Source organism: Bubalus bubalis, chromosome 6 (assembly GCF_019923935.1).
Source record: "Bubalus bubalis isolate 160015118507 breed Murrah chromosome 6, NDDB_SH_1, whole genome shotgun sequence".
Classification (NCBI taxonomy): Eukaryota; Metazoa; Chordata; class Mammalia; order Artiodactyla; family Bovidae; genus Bubalus; species Bubalus bubalis.
Genome location: NC_059162.1, coordinates 115,364,755 through 115,383,256, shown reverse-complemented (window position 1 = coordinate 115,383,256; position 18,502 = coordinate 115,364,755). Strand labels below are relative to the sequence as shown.

Genomic DNA, 18,502 nt, shown 5'->3' with positions numbered 1-18,502 from the left:
ATCGGAATATGTTAGGCATATTTCTAAATATCTTTTCAAAAATTCTCTTGAAGGCTACTTTAAAGACAATTAAATCTTTTATTTTTAAAGATGCTTAAAGAGAATTTTAATTTGGAGAAAAGATATTCTTCAGCTCAGGAAACTTATCATAGCCAATTTTTTTTTGTTATGGTCTACCATAATATTGAGTTGGCCAAAAGATTCATTCTGGTTTTTAAAAAAATTGTATGCAAATATCAAACGAACTTTTTGGTAAACCCAATAAACCAGAACAGATGGGGGGCTTAAAAAACAAACTTATTTCTCACAGTTCTGGAGGCTGGGAAGTCCAGGATCAAGATGCTGACAAATTAGGTGTCATTCTGAAGCCTCTGCTCTTGTTCATAGGTGGCCACCACCTCACCATATGCTTACATGGCCTTCCCTCTGTGTGCCCAGGGAGAGGGGTCCTTAGCGGTTCTTCTATAAGGACACCAGTTTTATCAGATCAGCCCTGCCCCACACTCAGCACCTCATGGAATCTAAGCCACCTGTTTAAAAGCCCTGTCCCCACCAGAGTCACATAGGAGATTAGGGCTTCAACATATGGGTTTGGCTGGGGACACAATTCAGTCCACAGCATAACTTACTTTGCATTATTTCCTTGTTTACATGTTATATTCTTTCTGCCCCTATTTCTCCTAAGATATAATGAAATTCCTGAATTTGTCTTCAATGTTACTTCTCTTTATATGCTCTTTTTGTCCCCTTTATAGTCTGAGCATGAGAAATTTTCTCTGTCTGGTCTTTTAAATCACTGATCTGATTTTCTGCAATCTCCAATCACTGTGTCCATTTCATTTTAAGACTTAAAGTAATGGTTTTCATCTCAGAGCAATCTTCCCTCATCTCCTTTTCCGTATACACAATGTTCATCTAGATTCTCAGTGGCACCATGAATCAGAGATTTTCTCAAATTTTCTCTATGCAGCAACTGTTTCATAAAGAGACATTTGCTCTGATGATTCAAAATAACCTATCCTTTTGCTCTTCTGAATCAGAGTTCGTGTTGGTTTATCCTTGGGTAGGGAAGGAGAGAGGGAAGAATGAGATTAGTGGCTTTCTAAAAACAGTGGTTCAGGTGGAGGAATAATTATGTATTATTTCATAGAAAATTACCCCCAAAACCTAACCACATAAAGCAACAAGCACTTATGATTTTTCAGTTTCTGTGGATCAGGCATGACTCATTGGAGGAGGCTCAGCTCAAAGCTTTTCATGAGGTTGTTGTCATGTCAAGATCCAACTAGGCTGATGACTCCCATGCCAGGCCCCCTCAATGACAATTGGCAGCCTCAGAATATCCACTTTCAAGTTCACTCACCTGGGACCCTCCACGATGCTGCCTCAACACATGGAAGCCGGCTTCCTCCAGCACCAGCAGTTTGAGAGGGAGAGAAAGAGCATCCAGAACAGAAGCTGCAGTCCCTCTGTGACCTAACCTCCAAAGCGAAGCCATCCCTTCTGCTGTGCCATGTCAATTAGGACCAGGTCACCGAGTCCACACTCGAGGGGAGGGGATGATGCAGCATGCGGAGATCTGAGATGGGTCAGCAGGGCCATCTCCCAAGTTGCCCACTACAGTTGGGTAGATCATGGACTGTGTGTGTCCCTGAGGTCAAAGATTTTCAGACCCAGACTAGAAAACTGAGTATGTGCTAAGTCGCTTCAGTCATGTCCAGCCCTTTGCAACCCCTTGGACTGCAGCCCGCCAGGCTCCTCTGTCCATGGGATTCTCCAGGCAAGAATACTGGAGTGGGCAACCATGCCCTCCTCCAGGGGATCGTCCTGATCCAAGGCTTGAACTTCCATCTCCCGCATTGCCGGCAGAGCCTTTACCACCGGAGCCGCCAGGGAAGCCGCTTTTAGCATATAACCCTCTGGAATGGCTGGCGCGATGCTCCCTTCTGAAACATGCATGACTGAAACTGGAAGGTCTTCAGGAGCAGAATGCAACTGAGATGCTGATGTTCTTGGGGCACCCGGAGGGGCTCAGGGCCCTTCCCCAACCTGCGGAAGAGGCAAGACCCACCCCAGGGCTCCTCTCCCACTCACGCCTGTGGTGAGCTGGCCCAGCCTTCCTCAGTCTTGCCTGTCCTGTTTCTCACAGAGATTCCTCAACACTTTTGTCATAGCGAGGCAGTTCGCCCTTAACTTCAACCGGATACACATCTTCTGCCCTTTTCTCCCCTTTCTTTGTTTCCAAGACTATCTTAGATGGGAGGGCTTCACACCTGAAAGCAGATTACAAACTTTGCCTCTGCATCCTTGAATTGGTCAAGGTCAGACCAGGGTACACAGACTGCTTTGCTCCATCAGGTTGATTTGCTATTTCTTTCTTTTTGGCTGCGTCAGTTCTTAAGTTGCAGAACTCAGGATCTTCGCTGCATCATGCAGGATCTTTCACTGTGGTGCACGGACTCTCTAGATGTGGCTCACGGGCTCCAGGGCACGTGGGTTCAGCAGTTGTGGCATGTGGGGTCTCGGTTCCTGACCAGGAATTGAACCTGCCACCTTTGCATTGCAAGGCGGATTTTCAACCCCTGGACCACCAGGGAAGTCCCTATCAGATTGATTTTACCTTTTAACCCTCAGAAGTCAAGCTTTCCACCTTACAATATTGTGGCTCAATAGGTGATGCCCTGTCTCCCCAACCGACGTCAGTGACACCCACAATTAGTTGGATCACTCTTGGAAAGCCATGACCCTGGTGGTCTTGGCTCAGCAAGGTTTCTCTTGATCAGGAGAACACCCTCTATCCACTCGAGATTATTTCAAAGCACTTGCCGTTCTTTATTTATCCAGTTCCTACCTACGTCACAGCCACTCCTGGGCCTTTGCTTGCTAAGTCCTTTTAATGTTCCTGGTCCGTGCCTCAGTCCTTGGTCCTCTTTACTTCCCTCCCATCCCTTCCCCATCTTTTTTCACAAGACCACATCTCAAAAGAAAGAGCAAAATAGAAAAGAAGGAAAAGGAAGAAACTCAGAGAGGGCAGATTTGGGCGTAGTGTGGGTCTGAATGCAAAGAACGGCCACACAGTTCTGAAAAGCATGGTGAACTCTGAGTAAATTCTATGGATTGTATCAAAGTCAAAACATAAAGAGCACATCCCAAAGATGCATTTGCATCTTAGCTCTGCCGCTTAGCTGTGTGACCCCCAGGAAGTTGCTTCACCGCTCCGTGATGATGAGAGCTCCTGCCTCGCAGGATGGTTGAGAGAAGAGGTGTTCATATATGTCGCATCTTTAGAAGACTGCCTGGCGTACAACAGGACTGTATAAGAAGTACACAGTATATAGTATATTATATACATACGCTACAGTTTTAGTACATTCTATACCATATACCACAGTATATAGTATATTACATACTGCAGTATATAGTGGGTATATTATATACCACATACCACAGTATATAGCATATTCTATACCACATACCACAGTATATAGCATATTCTATACCACATACTACAGTACTTAGTGGGCTTCCCTGAGAGCTCAGTTGGTAAAGAATCTGCCTGCAATGCAGGATACCTGGTTTAATTCCTGGGTCGGGAAGATCCACTGGAGAAGGGACAGGCTACCCACTCCTGTATTCTTGGGCTTCCCTTGTGACTCAGCTGGTAAAGAATCTGCCTGCAATGTGGGAGACCTGGGTTCGATTCTATTAACTAGTTGTGTCAATAGAAATAGAAATTAATATTTCTTGAAAGTTAGGTAGAACTCATCAGAGGAACTATCTGGAGCTGGGTTCGGGGGAGAGGCTCAGATGGTAAAGAATCTGCCTGCATTGCAGGAGACCTGGGTTCAATCCCTGGGTCGGGAAGATTTCCTGGCGAAGGGAAAGGCTACCCACTCCAGTACTCTGGCCTGGCGAATTCCATGGACCAAACAGACACGGACTATACAAGAGTCGGACATGACTGAGTGACCTTCACTTCACAGTATATAGTATACTATATTCTCAGCATATCAAGAAATGCCTGGCATATATGAGAGGTCAAAAAGTGTTTATTGATGGGGGGAATAAATTAGGAATTTGGAATAAACAAATATACTATACATAAAATAGATAAACAACACTCCAGGGAATCTTCCTAACCCAGGGATCCAACCCAGGTCTCCCGCATTGTAGACAGATGCTTTACCATCTGAGCCACCAGGGAAGTCCAGATAAACAACAAGGACCTACTCTATAGCATAGGGAACTATATTCAACATCTTGTAATAACTTAGAATGGAAAAGAATCTGAAAAAGAGTAGGTATAGATATTTTGTTGCTATTGTTCAACACTAAGTTGTGTCCAGTTGCTTGCAACCCCATGGACTGCAGCACACCAGGCTCCTCTGTCCTTCATTATCTCCCAGAGTTTGCTCAAACTCACGTTCATTGAATCAGTGATGCTATCTAACCATCTCATCTTCTGCCGCTGTCCCCTTCTCCTTCTGCCCTCAATTTTTCCCAGCATCAGGGTCTTTTCCAATGAGTTGGCCCTTTGCATCAGGCGGTCAAAGTATTGGAGTTTCAGCTTCAGCATCAGTCCTTCCAAAGAATACTGAGGGTTGATTTCCTTTACGATTGACTGGTTTGATCTCCTTGCAGTCCAAGGAACTCTCAAGAGTCTCCTCCAGCACCACAGTTTGAAAGCATCAGTTCTTTAGCACTCAGCCTTCTTTACGGTCCAGGTCAGCCCCAGGCTGGTGAGTCCACTGGGTTAGACAGTGAGAAGGAGTTCTCCAGGACCTAAGAGTTTAACAAGGGCCTTTCAAGCTCAAAGGAGCACTCAGTCTCAGAAGTGGACCCATTTCGCAGCGGAATTATGCCACGGTCACCTTGAGTTAACCTGGATATGCCTGGCGCTTGTTCCTGACCTGAGGTCACAATGGAGTTTGCATATATGTGACTGACCATTTTTCCAAACCATGACCCTCCACTGGCAACCAACTTATTGATTCTCCTCCTAAGCGGGGCTGAGGCTAAATTAGACCCACACTGTTTCCATTTATTCATCAGGCATTGTTGTCTTGCTGCACAATGTCTTGCTATTCAAGACCAGGAGTATTGATAGAGAAAAACTCCAAGGCTGGTGGTCTCCAAGGCATGCTATTCATCTCTCTGCACAGTTATACCGAGCTCATCAGATGCAAAATGCGTGATGCAAAAAATTTTAGATAGCGTTTATGTTCTTCTATGAGGATCTGTGTTATTAGTCTTCATTTAACCAGACTTGTACACATAACTTGATGTAAGTCGCATACAATATATCACTGAAACCCATGAATCATGGTTGTTCAGTTCCTCAGTCGTGTTCGACTCTTTGCAACCCCATGGACTGCAGCACACCAGGCTTTCCTGTCCTTCATCATCTCCTGGACTTTGCTCAAACTCATGTCCATTGAGATGGTGATGCCATCCAACCATCTCATCCTCTGTCATCCCCTTCTCCTCCAGCCTTCAATCTTTCCCAGCAGCAGGGTCTTTTCTTGATACTGGGAAAGATCATGAATCATGGTACCCTCTGATGATTATTTAAACCTCCAAATGGAACAATGAAGCGACCTTTATCTGATCCAGAGAAAGCCAGGATCTCTCTACCATTGATTGCTTAAATATATTCTGTACCTTTCAAGGACAGTTGGTGAAGGAAAAAGTCAAATACAAGATTTCCAAGAAGTTCAAGGAGAAATATTGTTACCTGGTCCCTTCCTCCTCAAATGATGGCTCGACTTGTAGGGGACTGAGGCATGGTGGGCAGTTGGGGATCCCATGAACAAATCAAAAAAAGGAAAGACAAAGAAACAGAAATCAAAAGATTTCACAATGAAATAAGGAAATTCATGTTGCCTTAAATATAATTTGTGTTAGTTACATTTCAATTCCTAATTTATACATAGCAGGGTTGATAAAGAATTACATTATAACAAAATTAGCCAGAATAATTAGCATAGTATATGTGCTACTGATTAAACACCCAGCAGATAGCTTGATAATTAAGATCAGTGAGTGCCATATTTTGAGGCTTTGTCATCTTATTATCTGCCTAACAAGTGCTTCATCTTTACCTCCCTTCTGATTTGAAGTTTGATAGCAATCTCTAATAATCTTCATTTTATTTCTTTAAGTCAACTTACCCAAATTCCGATCATTTTCCTGTGATCACTACACTTCGTCTCTTTGTGTTGACACAAATGAGCTGGTGTTAAATTTTTTGCAAATGTAAGGCATCTGATGCTACAAGGCATTTGTGTTTGGAAACTCAGAGTTAAAATCTCTTTCAAAACCCATCATTCTTTGGTTGGAGAAAGAACCAGAGGCCAACCACAGACTCTGCAAGTTAGTCAGATGTCTGCATACAGATTCCCAGAGTTCATTTCTCCTTTCTAGGCGGAGCCCCATTGCCAGAGATTCCAGCAATGTCAGGGTCCATTAGCAGCCCCTCAAGTGGTCCTGGCTGGCTTCTCTGATGACCCTAACCCGTGATGCCACTGTTCCTCTACTCGAGGAGGCTGGGGTCAGCTGTTTTCCTTTTAACATTCAGGGAGATTTTCTCATAGAAAGCCAGAGTTCAATTACAGAAGAATGGAAGGCTTAGAGAGTTGACTCAAATTCTTTGTCATGTGTCTGCTGCATCTCTTTAAACCAAAACCAGGATGTGTTCATGATTTTAAAGGCAGAGTGAACACACTACCTACATCAACCAGGAATACTTTCAGCTGCAAGTCACAGAAGACACATGAAGAGTCCTTAAGGAATAAAGACAAGAAGTCTGGCAATTGGCAGCCTGAAGCTGGGACAAAGGTTCAGAAATGTCATCAAGGGACCATCTGTCCCGCCCCCTCTTTCTGTTCCACCCACCTGAGTATGTTGAGACTTCATCTCATGTCTGTTTCCTCATGGCTGTAAAATGGCTGCCACAGCTCCACACATCATGTCCATGTTCAAGGAGAGAAGAAAGAGAAATGAAAGAAGTGCCAGCCACTACCTCCCCTTTCAATCAAGAAGGCAAAAAACTTCCCAGATGCACCAGAGCAGATCATGCCTGCTCTCACTGGCCACAACTGTGTTACAAGGGAGGCTAAGAAGTCTGGTAACTAGCAAAGGAGACTAGGGCAGATATTGCTGACCAAGATCAACATAATTCATCACCAGGGGCCAGGCACATTGTCACAACAAAGAAAACCCAGGCTCTGTTAAGTAGGAGGAAGGAGAACAAATATTAGATAGGAAGTCCAGGGCTGGACTTTCAGCTGCAAGTCACAGAAAACACATGAAGAGTCCTTAAGGAATAAAGACAAGAAGTCTGGCAATTGTCTACATCAAATGCAGATGTAGACGTGTCAGGGAAAAGCATTAGCATATGGAAGAGAAGCTGCAAAGTCATGCAGAGAAGCTGAGAGGAGAAGAGTGTTTTATTCAAGGTTCTCCAGAGAAACAGAACCAAGAGGATGGGGGTGTGTGTGTGTGTGTGTGTGTGTATAGTCTTAAAATAAAGACACATATGATTTATTTTTTAAGAAATCAATGCACATAACTGTAGCAACCAGTGAGTCCAAACCCTGAAGTGTAGGTCAGCAGGCTGGAGACCCAGGAGGAGCTGCAGGTCTAGTCCAAACTGTATCTGCTAGCAGAATACCTTCTTGCTTGGGGGCATCAGTGTTTATTCTTTGAAGGTCTGTGACTGATTGGATGAAGCCCACTCAGATTACGAAGGGTCATATGCTTTACTCAAAGTCCGCCAACTTAAGCATTAATCTCGTCAAAAAACCTCACAGGAACATCCAGAATATGTTTGACCAAGTATCTGGGGTAGCATGGCCCAGCCAGGTTCACACATAAGATTAACCATCACATGGGGAGACAGTGAGGAAAGGAAGAGGTGGCAAGACTGAGACACAAGTTGAAGGGGACTCTATAAAAGCCATATGAATACATACATATATATTGGGTTGGCCAAAAATTTGTTCAGATTTTTCTGCAAAATTTTATGTATGGGCTTCCCAGGTGGCGCAGTGGTAAAAAAACCCGCCTGCCAATGCAGGAGACACAGGAGATGCGGGTTCAATCCCTGGGTCAGGAAGAGCCCCTGGAGGAGGAAATGGCAACCCACTCCAGTATTCTTGCCTGGAGAATCCCATGGACAGAGGAGCCCAGCGGGCTGCAGCCCATGGGGTCAGCACAGAGTTGGACACGACTGATCACAACACCAACATGTGTATAACTGAATCACTCTGTGTGCACCAGAATCTACCACCACATTATAAACCAACTATGCTTCAATTGAAAAACTATGCTTAATTGTTTAAATTTTAAATATAGAAAAAAAAAAAAAAAAAAAACTAGGTGAGGGCAGTGAAGAAACAGCACAGAAGGGCACAAACTTGCAACCTCTGGATAAGTAAGTCCTGGAGATCCAGCGCACAGGAAGGTGACGATAGACAACAGTGCTGTTGAAGACAACGTCAAACTAAGAGACTCAAAAACTGAAGTATCCATACCACAAGAAAAGAAAAAAACTTGCAATTCTGTAACATGATAGAGGTGTCAGCTAACACTGCGATGACAATCATGTCACAATAGGTAAATGCATCAAATCAACGTGACCTACACCTTGAACTTGCACAGTGTTATATATTTCAATTTTTAATGTATCCAAAAACTAACTTTTAAGCTAAATGGCCCAGCCTGGGCCCCTCAAATTGTCAGAGCACCCAGGTGCCACTGGACCCACTGCGTTTTGTGCCCAGGTTGATGGAGGAGATACAGGACCACTAGAGACAGAGGTTATGGGGGGGAAAGCCGCCTACCCCCAAGGAATGCACAGAAACCAGCATCAGGGCCTTGCACGTCCATCGGGCATGGAATTGGATGCTTTACGCCGAGGTTCGCATCCTTAAGAAATACAGAGGCTGCCGCTCACACTTAGGATGCTTGTCTGTGTTCACTTACGTGATGATCTTGTCTTCTCGGGACCAGCCAGTCCATCTCTGAATTTAGAAACCAAAGATGTTCCTGCACTCTCCTCGGTTTCAAGTCAGGTCCAACTTGTAGTCAACCAGACTCTCTATTTAGATGAAGCGAAGAGGTACAGTGGTGTATTAATAGAACGTTACAAAATGTTCCTTTCAACAGCACAGAGATTTGCAAGCCCAATCTTGGGGAAAAGGATCTTAGACATTCAGGACAGAGTCTCACTTTGACAAAAGAAGACGTTGGTCAGCAGTGCCAAGGACAGCCTGACTTTTTACAACCCCGTGCTCTTTGCTTCTCCCACTCACAGACGCGTTTACTGGCCCCCTCTCTAGGATCCTAACGGAGGCCTTGGAGATTAATTCCCATCTCCGTGAGGAAGGGAGCGGGGAGGGCTGCTGGCAGGGGGCCCGTCCCCGGGGCTGTAACTGACCACGTTTCTTCTATTTATAGGCTTGCCGCAGCCCTGTCCACACAGCTGCTGACTCTGGACTCAGCTGAGAAGAGCGATTTGGTTTTAACACACAGGCGACAGCACAATGTCCGTCTCTGATCGCCTTCCCGATTACCCGGTCAACTCAGATTTTGTAAAGAAATTAAAGTCAGCCCTGGAAGGCAAGGATGAGGCGAGACTGAAGGACTTGATCTGCGCTGACGTTCGGCACGTGGACGCCGTGATAGAACTGGCCAACGACGACTGGATGAAGGACCCCTCTGCCCAGCTGCCCCCCGGGGTGCTCGTAGGTAACCGCCACGAACCTGCTGGGTTCCCCACTGTGCACACGCGAGGGGTGGGCTCTTGAGTGTGGAGGGCAGATGGTTGAAACAGGAGAATGATACATGCCCAGCTCTGCGATTATTATTTATAAGCATACATACGTGCTGCCTATATTGTGTATATGTATATGTACATAGCATATACCTGTGTGTATATACAGTATGTATCATAGTATATATCTGTATGTCTTAGTATGTATACACATATTTACTACATATATACACAGTATTCATATACATATACTACATTGGCCAAAAAGTTCCTTCAAGTTTCTCCATAGCATCTTAGGGAATACATAATATACATAGGTGCCATGTATATAAATATATATAGTATACATATAGATAGATATACATATAGTGTGTAGTATATGTACACACTATAAGTATACATATGTATATAATATGTATATTGATATATGCTATGTATACTTATGCATGTGTGTGTTAGCCACTCAGTAGAGTCCAACTCTTTTCAACCCCAAGGACTGCAGCCCACCAGGCTCCTCTGTCCTTGGAATTCTCTAGGCAAGAATACTGGAGCCAGTTGCCATTCCCTTCTCTAGCAGATCTTCCCAACCCAGTGTTCAAACCCAGGTCTCTCACATTGCAGACAAATTCATTAACATCTGAGCCACCAGGGAAGTCCTTATACATATGCACACACACACAGTATATATCTGTGTGTTACACAGGCAGTAATTAAAGCAATACCAAAAATTTAAAAAGAGAAAAATTAAACAGTGGCATCCGCATCCCAGCACAGCGTCTCCTTTCATTTCTCCACTCTTTCTCCGAGCTGGCCTGTTTGCATGTGTGAGTTTCCTCGACTTACAATCATGGGGGAGATATAATTTTGTGCTCTGCTCTATTGAGTTAATATACCTAAAGTGTTTTCCATGTTGCTACCTGGTCTTCTTAATTTCAATCACCTATTGAGGTGATTAACCACGAAATACTTACACCAAATTCCTACAAGAAGGGACTGTGCGTTTACATTTTTACCATCAATAATGCTGCAATTACTGTCTTTATTAGCATTCATATGCTTTTTTTCTTATTCAGGGTTGTGTCCTTAGGATAAATCCTTAGGAGCAGTATTCCTGGGACAAGAATAAATTTTCCACATTGTTCTCTGAAAGGATTTCTATTCCATCAGTGAGTGTGTGTGTCACGTCCCACCCTGAACATTACGGGTGATTAATACTCACATTTAAATCTCCAATTTAGTCAGCGTGCCCTGGCCCTTCTCTAATGCCTGCTCACCCGCCCTCTCTTTACTGCTCAGGACCAAGTCTTATGCACAGGATTGGGTTTTCCTTGCAGACCTGTTCCCATGTGACTTGTCTAGTCAGGTCCTTGGGCAATATCTCCTTATGTCTTTATATCTTTTTTTGACATCTTGTAGGTCTGCTTCACATAACATAGATACAACACCATTGTCACACTTGCTGAAAATATTTTCCCTGACCTGAGATTAACTTTTAATTGTACCAGGCTGCTTCCCAGTTCGTCAAATGTGCCCTCCGCAAGCCTGTCTTGACTCCTAAGGGATATGCATGGCTCCCCTCCCCATGCAAGGCAGATTCGTTCCCAACATACATGTGTGAGTACACACACATGTGTACTATCGCACATATGTATACCATCGCACACACATGTACCTTCACACACACACACAAACATGTGCTCAGTCATGTAGGCAGGTCACCAAAAAGGAACACACTGGGCCCTTGGAGTTGGCGAGTAGAGATGTAATGTGATGAAGGGCAAGATGAGAGCCCCTGGTACTTCCAGGCAAGATCAGAACCAGGCATTTCCGGGCAAGACTGGAGCTTGGCACTTCCGAGGGAGTGGTTATCCCTCTGCTCCTCCCTCCCCTAGCCCTCCTCACCCCTCCACCACCTCCGTGTTCCTTGTGCTGCCTTTCACTGGGGGTGTAAGCAACCTGCAGAAGGCTTTAGGGAGAAACCAGCTCCTGCTTCTTCTTTTCCTTGGTGTTTCTGATACCTGGGCCCCAGTCAGAGTAAGGGCCCAGCAACCATGCGCCCAGAGAGCACGCTGCATCTGTTCGGACCTAGCTCTGCCTGGATGGGCCGGGTCCTCACTGAGAACACACACTGTACAGGTATCAACCCAGGAGCCTGCACAGGGGCATGGAGGGGACTCTGAACTCCTCCCCTGCGCCTCCCCCAGGAGTGCTGAGCTCTAGGTTCTGTATATGCCCTCCTGAGCCAGCCTGCCCACTGCCCAATGACCGCTCCTGGGGTGACTTGGTGAATCGCGTCCTCCTGGCCCCGTGCTCTCTGGGTGCAGCTAAGGCTGGGCACTGCGAGGAGTGGGGAGGGCAGAGTATTTGCTCCAGGGACCCGTTCCTGCCAGACGGCCCCTGTGATCTGGCTTCAACGTTGGGCTGAAGGCTCAGCTGTAGGGTGTCAGCTCTTACCTCCCTGCTTGCCTCTTGAGACACAGGGAGTGGGGCTCTCCCAGTGCCTCCGGAGACCCCATCGCTTCCCTGAGCCCTGCGTGCCTACTAGATACCCTGGATCCCCGGCACCTGCTTTCTGCCGGGATTCTGGCTGGAGCGAGTACCCGCTCCTCTTTCACAAACCTATCCCAGTGGGTTAGGGCTTTGTATATTTGAAGTCCCTGAGTTAAAATATCATTTCTTATTCTTTAACAACAGCTCTGTGTGTGTGTGTGTGAGTCACTCAGTCGTGTCCAACTATTGGCGGCCCCATGGACCCCACCAGGCTCCTCTGTCCATAGAATTCTCCAGGCAAGAACACTGCAGTGGGTAGCCATTCCCTTCTCCAGGGGATCTTCCCAACTCAAGGATCGAACCCAGGTCTCCTACCTGACAGGCAGATTCTTTTTGCCATCTGCGTTACCAGGGAAGCCCAACAGCAACCTTGATTTGTTCTTTCTTTATTCACTTTATTCTGGGGTGCGCTGGGTCTTCATTGCTGACTGCTGGGTTTCTCCAGTCTCGGCACACAGGCTTCTCACCGCGGTGGCTCCTGTGGTTGTACAGGGCGGGCTCGAGGGCTCTGGCTTCAGGAGTTGCTCTAGGACGGCTCTGGAGCGCAGGCTCAGCAGCTGTGGTGGACGGGCTTCTTTGCCCCTTGGCCTCTTGTCATTCCCTTGGAATCTCCCCTGACCAGGGATCAAACCTGTGTCCCCTGTATTGGCAGGCAGATTTGTAACCACTAGACCATCAGGGAAGTCCAGTCTGTTCCTTTGATTCATTTATTAAATAGCATAACTGTTTTCACAATAGGACACACGGTCAGTGCCACACGTTAATATAAATTACAGGTAACATCGTACTATTTTAAATAGCTAAATCTCTCAGTATTAATAACATGTTTTTATTAATCCAAGATAAAAATCTAGCCTCTCCAACAAAAAGTAAAATATCATTTATTTTCACATTGCTGATTTCCTGCGCCATCTTTATTGTCCCCACCTTTTTACTGCACACTTGAAACCAGTGAACTTTGTGTGGAGGGGGTCCTGTTCCGTCCCACGATGGGCCTTTAGGTTCTAAATCGCATCCATACATACCTGTCCCCACCCGACGGCACAATTCAAAAGGGCAGGGACAGGTCAGTGCTGCTGCCAGGCTGTCAGGACCTGGGCTTGCTCCGGGCTGTTTTCGGTTCAGGATGCTGGTAACTGAATGATTAAGCGTGTGGCCTCAGGGCACATCTTGTTACCCGTGATTTTATTGCAGGGGAAGCAGGCTGGGTTTGAACCGGGGGTGGAGATGCACGAGGCGGCTGCTGCTCCAGCTGACGTGTGAGAGTGGGGTTTGAAGGGAACGTGACAGGTCAGGAAACAAGATCTGGTTAGGAGGTGATGGAAGGCGGGTGCCCAGGGAAGAGATGGCAGGGTCTAAATCCAGGCAGTGGGCTAGATGAGTGACTGACAGAGATAAGTGACACGCTGAGAAACACTGGGAAGTTAGGGGGGAGCAGAGGACAGGGACACCAAGCCAGACAGAAATCAGAGGGATCTGGGATTGCGACGAGGTTTGAGCTTTTGCTGTGAGCCTAGGAGAACGAGGGGAGACTAGAAACGAGAATAGCACGCAGGGCGGCCCCAGGAGTGCAGAGCCCAGCCGCTGTCATCACAGATAGCCTGTCAGGCGCCTCAAGGAGCCCTGGAGTGAAACGCTCCAGCGGGAAACTTGCGTTCGGCCACCGATGAGCTGTGTGGCCCCAGAGAAGTCACATTCCCTCTCTGAGTCAATGCCTTTACTTGTAACTAGTGCGTGAGGTTTGATTAGCGCTTCCCCAGCAGAGGCCCCTGAGCCAAACTCCATGGAGGAGCGCACCTGGGATGCGGTCCCTGGAGACCCACGCTGATGCTGGAGGGCAGGGTAAAGGCTTGCGTGGCTTCACCGCCGGCAGGGGGTGGGGGTGGGAGTCGGCAGGTGTGGGGGAGGGATTGGAGGTTTGCAGACACTCTTTGGGAAGTATAGTTTGGATCACTGTTGAGGCCCCATCCAGTCCCATGCTTCTCTCAAGCCATGATCCCCAAATATCACTGTCTCCGTCTAAAATTGAATGAGGTTGCCTGTTTCCTGAGTGTGGGAGTAAACAGGCTCTTTCCCGGGGGAGGGGTGATTGTGAGTCCTCAGGCAACACACCTCAGAGGAACAAGAGCCGTCTGCATTAAGACGTACCCGTGGGGGCTTTAGAATGTGTAGGTGAGTGGTCGGAACTTGGGGCGACACCTTGAAATGCCACACGCATTGGGAATGGATACAGGAAAGAATTTCAGTTCTCCCAAGGAGGAAGGTGAAAATGAAGGGATGATGAGCGAGAAGACGGGCAAGGACCCAGCAAGGGGCGGGCTCTGAAGACGCCCCCAGACCAGGAGACACAGGGCCAAAGATCAGGCTGAAAGGCGTTTCAGGGAAAGCAGAGGCTCAATCATCCATCCCAAGGACAGCCCTGGTTGAAAGAACTCCGAGTACTGTTTACAGGACGATAATTTGCAGCAGTAAGATAAGTAGCCGTTCTTTCTGCTTGTCAACATAAATATCCAGGGACCATGTTTTGCTCAGTGAGATCCCCATGCTCGTGTGTGAGCTTATTACTCTTGCAAAATAGAGCAGAAAAAAATAATTATTATTTATTTCTGCAGATCCATGTCAGCATCCCAGTAAAAGCATAGGGAAAAGAGGAACCAGCTGGGAAAATGGTGGGAATGACGTGTTCTGGACAACCCTTCAGGTGTACCTGGGGCCCCTTACAGAGGGCAGAGGGCAAAGGAACTTCAGAATTCAGCCTCGGCAGATAACAGGGCCAAGTGCCGAACGTACCTGCCCTGCCTGGCCATGGGGCAGAAGAGGGGTCCTCAGTCAGGTTTTCCCTTAAAGATGCAACTCACCTGTGCCCAGCAACCCACCTGCTGTCCTGCAAAGATGTACCTGGGATGCCCCGTAGGGTGCTGGGAAGTGCATGGAGGTCTCTAGTGGACATTCAACCCCAGTCAGACCCAGACTGGTCTGCTATGAGGAACCAAGGAGGCTGTCCTGGAGCTGGGCTGTGTGTGTGTGTGTGTGTGTGTGTGTGTGTGTGTGATGAGGGGAACAAGCCTGAGCTCCAGTTCATCCACAATCTGCTCCCTCATCTTTCCCACCTACCCCGTCCCAACAAAAACATCCCCACCAGGACAAAACCCAGGCTCACCTAGACCTCCCCTTCTTCTAGATCCTGTAGAAGTCCACTTCTCCAGAAAGCCCACCCCGCCCACCCAACACACAGACCCACCTCCCCCCGCCACGAGAGCACAAAGCCCTCAGTCTCCATCTGTTACTGAAACACAAAACCTTGCTGAGCTAATCTTTATACCCACTGAATGTTTCATTCTCAAATATGACCTCCTTAAGATCAAGACCTTTGCCTGGTATCCAGAGCCTGGCAGAAGGCCTTAGCCCTGTGTGCGTGCTCAGTCATTCAGGCGTGTCCAACTCTTTGAGACCCCGTGGACTGTAGCCCGCCAGGCTCCTCTGTCCATGAGATTCTCCAGGCAAGAATACTGGAGTGGGTTGCCATTTCCTTCTCCAGGTAATCTTCCTGACCCAAGGATCGAACTTGCATCTCCTACAGCTTCTGCATTGGCAGGCAGATTCTTTACCACTAAGCTATCTGGGAAACCTATGAAAGTGAAAGTGAAATCGCTCAGTCGTGTCTGACTCTTTGTGACCCCATGGACTGTAGCCCACCAGGCTCCTCCATTCATGGGATTCTCCAGGCAAGAATACTGGAGTGGGTTGCCATTTCCTTCTCCAGGGGATCTTCCTGACCCAGGGATCAAACCCAGGTCTCCCGCATTGCAGGCAGACGCTTTAACCTCTGAGCCACCAGGGAAACCTATAGAAAGGCTCCAACTCTGGGTGGCCCGCCTGCATGGGCAGGCCAAATTCCTTTGCTAACATTTACCCAGGTGGATAGTCTGTGTTTTCACAGACATGCTTGGAGTGAGTCTTTCAGCAAAGAAATACTTGATTCTACTTTCTGCTAAAGTCAAGTCTGTGCTGTTCAGTATTGGCAACAGTGGAATTATTCGACCTCACCTCTTTGGAACACCTATCAGCTCACTGACTTGAGAGAGCACAGCAAGGGAGAAAGGATGGCGGGGGAGGGGCGGAGAGACCCTGCTTGCCCCCCAAAGGCATCAACTGTACAATTTGGTAACTGGCGTAATCAAACTACTTAAGAAACAACTGATTACTAATTGCTATTATTAAGGATGTCAGCATTCCATGATTTTGCTGCTGATGTATTATATACAAGTCAAGATGCTACTTGAATTCTTGATTGAAATAGAAAAACTAGAGGCATTATGTTGTGTTTGGGGTAATGGTATTTAAGCATCTGGAGGCAAGTTAAAGAAATACTAATTGGGTTTTTATTAAGAGAGCTCATGCCGCCGCACATATAGGTGCAGAATGAGTGCGGGTGAGCGTGGGATGGACAAGGGCCCAGTGGAGTCTGCCGTGGAATTCGACTGCTCACTCCATCAGCACGATGTTTAGCATGCCGTGCGGTCAGGGCTACACCCACCTCCTTCTGCATGGAGGGGAAGGTCCCCCACAGAAAGCTCAACAGTTGATTGTCAGTTAAATAAGCACAACTCCGACCTTGGAGGACTCACATTTGAACGAATGGCAAGTGCATGGGCATTGACAGTGTAATAGACACGACAAGAGACTAGCAACGACATGACCTGGCTTCAAGCCTGGCGCTCCCACTATCTGTGTGGTCCTTAACCTGTATGGTCTCTTCTATCTGAATCCTAATTTCCTCATTTGAAACTATTGGACTGTTGAGAATTCCCATGCAGTCCAGTGGTTAGGACTCAGCGATTTCACTGCTGAGGCCCAGGATTCAATTTCTGGTCAAGGAATTAATCCCACAAACCACACAGTACAGCCAAAAAGAAAAAGAAAAAAAAAATGGGATTAGCGGGGTCATCTCTCAGGGTGCTTCCAAATGGGACGAACTGGAGCTCCAAGACCAACATGTAGTGTTTTTGGAGATGGATGAAAACCCTGTTGCCTTCATGGGTGTGTAGAACGGGCCCCACTTTCATTGGAACCGTCGGCTCCAGGTCAGATGGGCAGGGAAAGTGTCTCCTGGTGAGAGGTGGGTTTATCAGCTTGACTCACCAAAGAGCAGCAGCCTTGCCCAGAGATGGCCTTGTTCTGATCGTTAGGAGAACAAGTCTGCAGACCAGAGCCTGTCTGTGCTATAACGAGCCCCAAGTGGAGACAATGACAGAGGAATCATGTGCAGTGAGGACTGTAGTTGGTCTGTGTTTTCCAAGGACTCCCACTTCCCCAGCAGAGAAAAATGAGGCTCAGAGAGGTTGAGTTCCACATCTCAGGTTCCACAGCTGCAGGAAGGGGAAACCCAGAGCTCTTCCCGCTACCCTGTCATGTCTATAATTGTCCTATGGCTGCATTTACAGACCGGGACACCAGGGTTCTCATGTATTCCCTTACTGGGCAACAGTCAGTTAGGAGCAGCACACAAACCAGGTATGTTCCCTGACTTACAGTCGAGGGCTCTTGACACAGACCCACCCCAAGACATGTAGCCGGAAGATCCATGGAACACGTCCCCATGGAGGCCGTGACAGTTCTGAGAATTTACATCACATACAAGCATGCAGACACGACATCAAGAACACGGAGTCCATCACTTCAAATAACTCAGAGTATAAGAAACACTTTTCAAATAGTATTAAGAAATACTCTAAAAATAATAAGAATATTAAGAAAAAAAAACCTGGGTGAATGAGCGGGGTGTCTCAGCTGCAGAACAAAAACAAAAATGGGCAGCAGGAGATCAGTGATGGCGGCGAAGGATGGGGAGACACGGGCTCTGCTGTCTTGGCTGAAGCCCTGATCAGAGTGTGTGGGGGCAGGGAGACCCTGCTCGAAGCAAAATGAAATTAAACCTTTCTAAGTACTTATAAATCAGCACCTAATGACACTATCCCACCACCAGCCGGAGCATTGCTCTTATTACTTTGATTCACAAGCCAGGAAAAGATCCGGAATTATGCACAAATTATTGTCCCATCTTCTTAATTAACGCTGATTGCAAAATTCTTGCTAAAGTCCTTGCTAACAGACTCAATTATGCGCTGCCTGAATTGATTCACCCAGATCAAGTGGAATTTATTAGAAATACACTTT

At 46.9% G+C, this 18,502-nt stretch overlaps 1 protein-coding gene across 3 annotated transcripts in view; it reads left to right on the top strand.

Moving 5' to 3' along the window:
* The first annotated feature begins 9,239 nt into the window (after positions 1 to 9,239).
* The window catches only part of ASB18 (ankyrin repeat and SOCS box containing 18), a 73,598-nt gene continuing 64,335 nt past the window's right edge, over positions 9,240 to 18,502 (top strand). For 2 of the 3 annotated variants that reach the window (XM_044945332.1, XM_044945333.1), the window contains exon 1: positions 9,240 to 9,750. In XM_044945332.1, coding sequence (XP_044801267.1) covers positions 9,546 to 9,750 — 205 coding nt within the window. In that variant the 5' untranslated portion in view covers positions 9,240 to 9,545. The remainder of the gene's footprint in view (positions 9,751 to 18,502) is intronic. The other variant, XM_044945331.1, reaches the window with a different exon arrangement.